This window comes from Melanerpes formicivorus, unplaced genomic scaffold (assembly GCF_026170545.1).
Source record: "Melanerpes formicivorus ecotype bairdi unplaced genomic scaffold, bMelFor1.0.p_v2 SCAF_25, whole genome shotgun sequence".
NCBI lineage: Eukaryota > Metazoa > Chordata > Aves > Piciformes > Picidae > Melanerpes > Melanerpes formicivorus.
The window spans coordinates 1,160,881-1,170,619 of NW_027142377.1; the positions used below are offsets into that span (position 1 = coordinate 1,160,881).

Sequence of the window (9,739 nt, forward strand, 5' to 3'; positions counted from 1 at the left end):
CTTCTAGGGAGCACAGATTCACAGATCCATGGAATGGCCTGGGTTGGAAGGGGCCTTGGAGTTCCAACCCTGTGCCATGGGCAGGGACACCTCACACTCTCTCCTTCACAGCTTTGTTGCTGATGGTTGCTGTGTTGGTCTGAAGGGTGCTGCTTGGCCTCTCTGTGTAACCAAGCTGCTGTCTTCTAAGCTTTCTCTATTTTGTCTCTCTCTGGATTTTGGTTGTTTTGTTTTCTTGTTTCTGTTTGGGGGGTTGTTTATTTTTGTTGGGCTTGGCTTTGCTTTGGGCTTTGGGTTTTTGCTTTGCCTGCTCTGGGGCTTTGCTTGCTCTGGGGCTTTGCTTGCTCTGGGGCTCTGCTTGCTCTGGGGCTCTGCTTGCTCTGGGGCTTTGCCTGCCCTGGGGCTTTGCCTGCCCTGGGGCTTTGCCCTGGGGCTTTGCCTGCTCAGTTTGGTGTTGGGTGTGGGTCTTTGTTTGGGTGTTTGGGTTGGGTTTGGTGTGGGTGGTGTGTGGGTGTGTGTTTCTGTGTGCTTGGGGGGTTTTTGGGGTGTGGTGATGGTGTTCTGTCTGTTTCCCCCCCTCAGAATCAAGATCCTGGAGATGTTTGCCTCCCAGAGCCTGCACTCCGTCTTCTCCCGGCTGGTGGAGCCGCCCCGGGCCGAGTCCCTGCGAGCCTCCAAGCTGCGCCTGCAGGACCTGGGGGCGCTGACTGCAGATGAGAAGCTCACCCCCCTGGGCTACCACCTGGCTTCTCTGCCTGTGGATGTCAGGATTGGCAAGCTGATGCTCTTTGGCACCATCTTCCGCTGCCTGGACCCTGCCCTCACCATCGCCGCCAGCCTGGCCTTCAAGTCCCCCTTCGTGAGTGTGCTCAGCCCGGCCCCCTGGGCAGCCTGGCCCTGCTCAGCCTGGCCCTGCTCAGCCTGGCCCTGCTCAGCCTGGCCCTGGGCAGCCTGGCCCTGGGCGGCCTGGCCCTGGGCGGCCTGGCCCTGGGCAGCCCGGCCCTGGGCAGCCCGGCCCTGGGCAGCCTGGCCCTGGGCAGCCCGGCCCTGCTCAGCCTGGCCCTGGGCAGCCCGGCCCTGGGCAGCCCGGCCCTGGGCAGCCTGGCCCTGGGCAGCCCGGCCCTGCTCAGCCTGGCCCTGGGCAGCCTGGCCCTGCTCAGCCTGGCCCTGCTCAGCCTGGCCCTGCTCAGCCCGGCCCTGCTCAGCCTGGCCCTGGGCAGCCCGGCCCTGGGCAGCCTGGCCCTGGGCAGCCCGGCCCTGGGCAGCCTGGCCCTGGGCAGCCCGGCCCTGCTCAGCCTGGCCCTGGGCAGCCTGGCCCTGGGCAGCCTGGCCCTGCGCAGCCCGGCCCTGCTCAGCCCGGCCCTGGGCAGCCCGGCCCTGGGCAGCCTGGCCCTGGGCAGCCCGGCCCTGGGCAGCCTGGCCCTGGGCAGCCCGGCCCTGGGCAGCCTGGCCCTGGGCAGCCCGGCCCTGCTCAGCCTGGCCCTGGGCAGCCTGGCCCTGCTCAGCCCGGCCCTGCTCAGCCCGGCCCTGGGCAGCCCGGCCCTGGGCAGCCTGGCCCTGGGCAGCCCGGCCCTGGGCAGCCCGGCCCTGCTGACTGCACAGGGCCTGCACTGCCTGACCTTTGGAGCTCCCTTCCAACCCAGACCATTCTGTGATGCTGCAGTGGGAGGGGTCACAGCCTTAGCAGGGCTTGGAAGGGACCTCTGGAGATCTTCCAGTCCAAGCCCCCTGCCAGAGCAGGACCATGGAATCCAGCACAGGTCACACAGGAACACAGCCAGACAGGGCTGGAAAGGCTCCAGAGAAGGAGACTCCACAACCTCTCTGGGCAGCCTCCTCCAGGGCTCTGGGACCCTCACAGGGAAGAAGTTCCTCCTCATGTTGAGGTGGAGCCTCCTGTGCTGCAGTTTCCATCCATTACCCCTTGGCCTATCACAGGGTGCAGTAAGCAGAGCCTGTCCCTGTTCATTCCTTCCTGACCCCCAGCCCTCAGCTATTGATAGACATTGATCAGATCCCCTCTCAGCCTTCTCCTCTCCAGACTAAACAGCCCCAGGGCTCTCAGCCTCTCCTCACCAGGCAGTGCTGCAGTCCCTTCAGCAGCCTTGCAGCCCTCCCTTGGACTCTCTCCAGCAGATCCCTGTCCCTGCTGAACTGGGGAGCCCAGAACTGGATGCAATATTGCAGGTGTGGCCTCAGCAGGGCAGAGCAGAGGGGGAGGAGAACCTCCCTGGATCTGCTGGACAACTTCCTAATGGAAGAAAAGAAGGTTATCAGGAGCAGCCAGCAGGGCTTTACCAAGGGGAAGGCCTTGGACTAATCTGATAGCCACCTCTGATTGTGTCTGAGTGTGTGGACACAGGGAGGGCAGTGCCTGTTGTCTTCCTTGACTTCAGCAAGGCTTTGGACACCATCTCCCATAACTTCCTCATGGGAAAGCTCAGGAGGTGTGGGGTAGAAGAGTGGATGGTGAGGAGGGTGGAGGACTGGCTCAACAACAGAGCCCAGAGGGTCAGCATCAACAGTGCAGGGTCCCCATGGAGGACCCTGGGGATCCCCAGGGCTCAGTGCTGGGAGCAGGCTTGTTCAGCATCTTCATCCCTGGTCTGGAGGAAGGCACAGAGGGGACCCTCAGGCACTTTGCTGATGGCACCAAGCTGGGAGCAGTGGCTGGCACCCCTCAGGCTGTGCTGCCATTCAGCCAGGGCTGGACAGGCTGAGGGCTGGGCAGAGGGAACCTCCTGAAGTCCAACAAGAAGGGCAGAGTCCTGCCCCTGGGGAGGAACAACCTCCTGCAGCAGGACAGGTGAGGGCTGAGCTGCTGGAGAGCAGCTCCCTGGGGAAGGCCCTGGGAGTGCTGGGTGCTGGCAGCTCTCCATGGCACAGCAATGTGCCCTGGTGGCCAAGAAGGCCAAGAGGATACTCAGGGCCAGTAAGAAGAGTGTGGCCAGCAGGCTGAGGGAGGTTCTCCTCCCCCTCTCCTCAGCCCTACTTAGACCACACCTGGAATACTGTGTCCAGCTCTGGGCTCCCCAGTCCAAGAGGGACAGAGACCTGCTGGAGAGAGTTCATCAGAGGCTCCAAGGCTGCTGAAGGGACTGCAGCATCTCCCTTACAAGGGAAGCCTGAGAGCCCTGGGGCTGTTCAGTCTGGAGAAGGGAAGGCTGAGAGGGAGCTGATCAGTGTCTACAAATCCTGTCAGGAGGATGGGGCCAGGCTCTGCTCAGTGATGCCCAGTGACAGCACAAGGGGCAGGGGAGTAAGCTCAATCACAGGAGGTTCCACCTCAGCATGAGGAGAAACTGCTTTGGTGTGAGGCTGCTGGGGGCCTGGAGCAGGCTGCCCAGAGAGGTTGTGGAGTCTCCTCTGGAGCCTTTCCAGCCCCTCCTGGCTGTGTGCCTGTGTGCCCTGCCCTGGGCCCCCTGCTCTGGCAGGGGGGTTGGGCTGGATGCTCTCTTCCAACCCCAACATTCTGTGACTCTCTGGCTGTTGCCCACAGAGGAGAGTTGGATTCCAAGCTGTGAGCTGCTGTGGGAGCAGCAGAGCTGCTGTGTCCTGCAGTGGCTTCTCCAGGGCATGAGGGGAGGACCTCAGGCTTAACCAGGGAGGTGGTGGAATGCCCATGCCTGGCAGGGTCTGGGGGGGGCAGAGCTGTGGTGCTGAGGGCCATGGCTGAGCCCCAGCCTTGGCAGGGTTAGGAATGGTTGTTCCAGGTGATCTGAAAGGTCTTTGCCTTCGGGTGGCTTCTCCACCGCCCTCTCTGCCTGTCTAGGTGTCACCGTGGGATAAAAGGGAGGAGGCCAACAGAAAGAAGCTGGAGTTTGCAGTGGGGAACAGTGACTACCTGGCTCTCCTGCAGGCCTACAAGGTGAGCTGCAGCTGAGCAGCCTGCCCCAGGGCTCCCTGAGCTGCCTGGGCCCTGTACCTGACGGGAGCTCTCCTCTCCCCCTCTGCCCTAGGGCTGGCGTCTGAGCGTCCAGGAGGGCTCCCAGGCAAGCTACAACTACTGCAGGGAGAACTTCCTGTCAGGGAGAGTTCTCCAGGTGAGTCTGGGGTGGGGGGCTGGCAGAGGGACTCCTGCAGGCCCTGGCAGAGTCCCAGTGATGGCAGTAAGCATCCTGCTGGCAGCACCTGGCACCCACCACAGCCCTCTGTCTGTCTGTCTGCAGGAGATTGCAAGCCTGAAGAGGCAGTTCACAGAGCTGCTCTCTGACATTGGCTTTGTGAAGGAGGGCTTGAGAGCCAGGGACATGGAGAAGAAGTGGTCCCAAGGAGGTGATGGTGTGTTGGATGCCACAGGAGAAGAGGTAACACTCAGCACCCCAGGCTGAGGGAGAGCAGTGCTGCACTTGCTCATTGGACTTGGGTGCTGGCTGGGCTCCAGGCTGCTGGGCTGCCCCCCACAGCCTGCCTTTGTAATCCTGGCTGAGGGGTGTCCCTGCCCACAGCAGGGGGTTGGAGTAGAGGAACTCTGAGGTCCCTTCCACCCTGAGCCATTCCAGGATCCTCCTCAGCTGCCTGAGGCCTGGTGTGCCCAGAAGGAGCAGCCCCAGGTGTGGAAGTGAGCTGAAACCTGCTCCTATGAGACAGTGAAACCTGGCTGCCTGGACATGTTAGAAGCCAGCAGGGGTTGGACAGGCTCTGCCTGGTGACCTGGGATTAAATGCCAGCCCTGGTTTAGTCACAGTCTGGCAGCACTGCAGAGCAAGCAGTGAAGCATTTCAGCATTGCAGAGAGCCTGCAGAAGGCAGCAGCTCCACAGCCAGAGAGCTCCTAGGGCTGCATGGTGGGATGAGAGCCACAGAATGGCTCAGCTGGGAGGGGACCTCAGAGATCCTCTACTCCAACCACCTGCCAGGGGCAGGGACACCTCTCAGCTAGCCCAGGCTGCTCAAGGCCTCATCCAGCCTGGCCTTGAACACCTCCAGGGAGGAGGCAGCCACAGCCTCCCTGGGCAGCCTGTGCCAGTGTCTCCCCACCCTCCCACTGAAGAACTTCAGCTCCAGTCTAACCCAGCTCTGCCTCAGCTTCAAACCATTCCCCCTTGGCCTGTCTCCAGACACCCTCAGCAAAAGTCCCTCTGCAGCCTGTCCATGGTTGGGAGGGGATCTGCTGAGGAGCAGCCCTGGGAGTGCTGGTGGGCAGCAAGTTCTGCAGGGGACAGCAATGTGCCCTGGGGGCCAAGAAGGCCAAGGGGCTCCTGGGGGGCATTCAGAGGAGTGTGTCCAGCAGAGCCAGGGAGGTTCTCCTCCCCCTCTGCTCTGCCCTGCTGAGACCTCACCTGGAATCTTGCATCCAGTTCTGGGCTCCCCAGTTCAGGAGGGACAGGGATCTGCTGGAGAGAGTCCAAGAGAGGGCTCCAAGGCTGCTGAAGGGGCTGGAGCACTGCCTGGTGAGGAGAGGCTGAGAGCCCTGGGGCTGTTTAGTCTGGAGAGGAGAAGGATGAGAGGAGATCTGATCAATGTCTATCAATAGCTGAGGGCTGGGGGTCAGGAAGGAATGAACAGGGACAGCCTCTGCTGAGTTGCTCCCTGTGATAGGACAAGGAGCAGTGGATGGAAACTGCAGCACAGGAGGTTCCACCTCAACATGAGGAGGAACTTCCCTGTGAGGGTCCCAGAGGCCTGGAGCAGGCTGCCCAGAGAGGTTGTGGAGTCTCCTTCTCTGGAGCCTTTCCAGCCCTGTCTGGCTGTGTTCCTGTGTGACCTGTGCTGGATTCCATGGTCCTGCTCTGGCAGGGGGCTTGGACTGGAAGCTCTCCAGAGGTCCCTTCCAACCCCTAACCTCCTGTGAGCTGTGATCTCCACAGTGTTGGAGGCCCAATCACTGGAGGTGTTCAAGAAACCTGTGGCCCTGGTGGTGTTGGGCCAGTGGTTGGACTCCATGACCTTAGAGAGCTTCTGCAGCCAAAACAATTCTCTGCTTCCATGTAGTTGGTGTCCAGTTTGCTCCATCCATCCCTGGGGGAACACTGCCTAGGTGTAGCCTGAGACCACAGAAGCAGTACCTGGTCCTGCCCTGTGAAGCACAGCAGGGGAGGCTACCCCAGCAGCTTTGCCTTTGCAGAGCCCCCTGGGGGGTGCCTGATGCATGCTTGCACTCCCCAGGCAAACTCCAACGCAGAGAACTTCAAGCTGATCTCAGCCATGCTGTGTGCTGCTCTCTACCCCAACGTTGTGCAGGTAAGAGACTGCTGCTTCCTGTTCCCTGCTGCTCTCCAGCACAGCACAGACTGCACTGGCTTGGGAGGCAGCCTCCAAGGGCATCCTGTGCACCCCCCTGCACTCAGCAGGGACACCTCCAGCTAGAGCAGGCTGCACAGGGACACAGCCAGGCTCAGCTTCAATGGCTCCAGGCATGGGGCCTCAAGCCCAGCCCTGGGCAGCCTGGGCCAGTGTCTCACCACTCTCCTTGGGTACGACTTCCCAACTCTCCCAGCCTGTCCCCATGGCAGAGGTTCTGCAGCCCTCTGAGCATCTTTGTGGCCTCCTCTGGAGCCTCTCCATCAGGTCCATGTTGGGGACCCCAGAGCTGGACACAGCCCTGCAGGTGAGGTCTCCCCAGAGCAGAGCAGAGGGGCAGGATCCCCTCTCTCCAGCTCTGGCCACACTGCTTTGGATGCAGCCCAGGCTGCCCTTGGCCTTCTGTGCTGCCAGTGCCCATTGCTGGCTCCTCTCCAGCTTCTCCCCCCCAGCACCCCCAAGTCCTTCTCTGCAGGGCTGCTCTCAATCTCATCCCCCCAGCCTGGATTGGTACTGAGGGTTGCCCTGACCTAGGTGCAGGACCTTGCCCTTGGCCTCCTTGAACCTCCTGAGGTTGTCCTGAGCCCAGCTCTGCAGCCTGTCCAGGTGCCTCTGGATGTCACACAGTCCCCCAGCCTGCATTGCTATTGAGGCTCCAGGCAGTCTCTGGCCTGGGCTGTGTCCGTGTCAGCTCTGAGCCTGGCCTGGGTTGCCCAGGCTCTGCTTACAGTGTTGAAGCCAGGCAGCTGAGCTCCAGTTTGGCCTGCTTGAGACTGCTGCTGCTGGGGGCTGGTTTCAGTGTCCCACAGAAGCCAGCAGCAAATGCTCTCAGCAGAAGGCTGAGGCTGCAGAGGAGAGATCAGCCCCCAGAGGGTGACACCTGATGTGGTCCTGCTTGAGAACCTCTGGCCAAAATACATCAGGTTTAGCTGTTTGCTGGTGCAGCAGGTTTGCCAACTTCTGACCTTCCCATGCAGGTGAAAAAGCCAGAGGGCAAATTCCAGAAGACCAGCACAGGAGCAGTCAGAATGCAGCCCAAGGCAGAAGAGCTGAAGTTTGTTACCAAGAATGATGGCTATGTTCACATCCACCCCTCCTCTGTCAACTACCAGGTCAGGCTCCTCTCCTGCTGCACAGCAGGCTCCTCTCTAGGCAAAAGGCAGGGGAGAGGGTCAGGGGGATGCCTTTTGGTGGGTGAGACACTGATCTGCATGAGCTGCTGGACCTGAGCAAAGCCTTTCACACTGTCCCACACCACAGCCTGGCCTCCAGGCTGCTGCAGGATGGGTTCCATGGATGGATCCATTCAGGGGATACAGAACTGGCTTGAGGGCTGCAGCCAAAGGGTGGCTGTCTGTGGGTCCATGTCCAAGTGCCACAGAAGGGCCACAAGGATGAGCAGAGGGCTGGAGCTGCTCTGCCCTGGAGACAAGCTGAGAGAGTTGGGGTTGTGCAGTCTGGAGAGGAGAAGGCTCCCAGGAGACCTTCTTGTGGCCTTGCAGGATCTGAAGGGGGCTCCAAGAAAGCTGGGGAGGGACTTTTGAGGGTGTCAGGGAGTGATAGGACTGGGGGGGATGGAGCAAAACTAGAAGTGGGGAGATTCAGATTGGCTGTCAGGAAGCAGTTCTTGAAGGGGATGTTGTGTGTGTGTGCGCACAGGCACACAGGAGGTTAGAGGTTGGAAGGGACCTCTGGAGATCCTCCAGTCCATAGAATCCAGCACAGGTCACACAGGGACACAGCCAGACAGGGATGGAAAGGCTCCAGAGAAGGAGACTCCACAACCTCTCTGGGCAGCCTGCTCCAGGACTCTGGGACCCTCACAGGGAAGAAGTTCCTCCTCATGTTGAGGTGGAGCCTCCTGTGCTGCAGTTTCCATCCACTGCTCCTTGGCTTTCCCAGGGTGCAACTGAGCAGAGCCTGTCCCTGTCCCCTCCCTCCTGACCCCCAGCCCTCAGCTATTGATAGACATCGATCAGATCCCTCTCAGCCTTCTCCTCTCTGGACTGACCTCCCCCAGTGCTCTCAGCCTGTCCCCGTGGGGCAGTGCTGCAGTGCCTCCCTCCCTGGTCCCCGCTGCAGACTCGGCACTTCGAGAGCCCCTATCTGGTGTACCACGAGAAGGTGAAGACCAGCAGGGTGTTCATCCGGGACTGCAGCATGGTCTCCGTCTACCCCCTGGTGCTGCTGGGCGGCGGCCAGGTCCACATGCAGCTGCACCACGGCCACTTCCTCATCTCCCTGGACGACGGCTGGATCCGCTTCGTCGCTGCCTCCCACCAGGTCAGTGCCGCTCCTGCAGCCCTGCGCGGCGGCTGCACCGCTCCTGCATGGCTCCTGCATGGCTCCTGGCAGCCCCGCGCAGTGGCTGCACCGCTCCTGCGTGGCTCCTGGCAGCCCTGCATGGCTCCTGCACAGCTCCATGGCTACTGCAGAACTCCTGGCAGCACTGCATGGCACTTGCTCAGTTGCTGCATGGCAGCCCTGCATGGCACTTGCACAGTTGCTGCATGGCAGCCCTGCATGGCTCCTGCACAGCTGCATGGTTCCTGCAGGGCCCCTGGCAGGGTTGCATGGCTCCTTCGCAGCTCCTGGCAGGGTTGCATGGTTCCTGCACCGCTCCTGGCAGCGCTGTATGGCTCTTGCACAGCTCCTGCAGGGCCCCTGGCAGAGTTGCAGGGCTCCTGTGCAGCTCCTGTGCAGCTCTGCCCAGCTGCAGGACTGGTGGGGCAGGGCAGGGGACACTGAGGCTCAGCTGGTCGCTCCCCTCCCCGCGGCAGGTGGCTGAGCTGGTGAAGGAGCTGCGCTGCGAGCTGGACCAGCTGCTGCAGGACAAGATCCGCAACCCCAGCATGGACCTGTGCCTGTGCCCCCGCGGCTCCCGCATCATCGCCATGATCGTCAAGCTGGTCACCACCCAGTAGCTGCCCAGAGCCCAGGAGGCAGCGGGGAGGAGCTGCCCCCAGCCACGGGGCTGGGCCCTGGCAGACCACCTCAGCAGCTGTGTCGAGGGCAGAGCTCCTGGGGGTTGGGGTGGGGGTGGCCAGGTGGGGTTTGCTTTGCCAGGGCTGGAAGGAAGGGAGGCAGGCTGCCGGGGGAGGGAGGCTGCCAGTGCACTCTGGGGAAAGGGCAGGAGGAAAAGAAGCCTCCAAGGAAGTCACAGTGAAGTGGTTTTGGTGTTTTGGTTTTGCTTTGTTTCCCCTGGGGCTGCACACTGCCAGTAGTGTGTTCTGCTCACAGAAGTCCCTGCTGCTTCCAGGGGGGCTGGGGGCAGCAAGAAACAGCATTGATTGCTGACCTGCTTTCATCTCAGGGCAAGGAGGCCTTCTTGGACTCTTCTCCCTGGGAACAAGTGCTAGGAGGAGAGGAAGTAGCCTCACGTTGCACCAAGTGATGGTTTGACTATTAGAAGAATCTTCATTGACAGTTCTCAACCACTGGACCAGGCTGTCCCAGGGAGGTGGCAGAATGCCCAGCCCTGGGAGTTCAAGGTGCAG

At 61.5% G+C, this 9,739-nt stretch overlaps 1 protein-coding gene across 4 annotated transcripts in view; it reads left to right on the plus strand.

Annotated features, from left to right (window-relative positions):
• DHX57 (DExH-box helicase 57) overlaps window positions 1-9,402 on the plus strand; it is a 51,372-nt gene extending 41,970 nt beyond the window's left edge. For 3 of the 4 annotated variants that reach the window (XM_068153023.1, XM_068153024.1, XM_068153025.1), the window contains exons 17-24: window positions 583-859; window positions 3,773-3,868; window positions 3,960-4,043; window positions 4,170-4,307; window positions 6,108-6,182; window positions 7,220-7,354; window positions 8,325-8,525; window positions 9,023-9,402. In XM_068153023.1, coding sequence (XP_068009124.1) covers window positions 583-859; window positions 3,773-3,868; window positions 3,960-4,043; window positions 4,170-4,307; window positions 6,108-6,182; window positions 7,220-7,354; window positions 8,325-8,525; window positions 9,023-9,166 — 1,150 coding nt within the window. In that variant the 3' untranslated portion in view covers window positions 9,167-9,402. Of the gene's footprint in view, window positions 1-582; window positions 860-3,772; window positions 3,869-3,959; window positions 4,044-4,169; window positions 4,308-6,107; window positions 6,183-7,219; window positions 7,355-8,262; window positions 8,526-9,022 lie in introns of those variants that run through there. The other variant, XM_068153026.1, reaches the window with a different exon arrangement.
• Window positions 9,403-9,739: the final 337 nt, after the last annotated feature.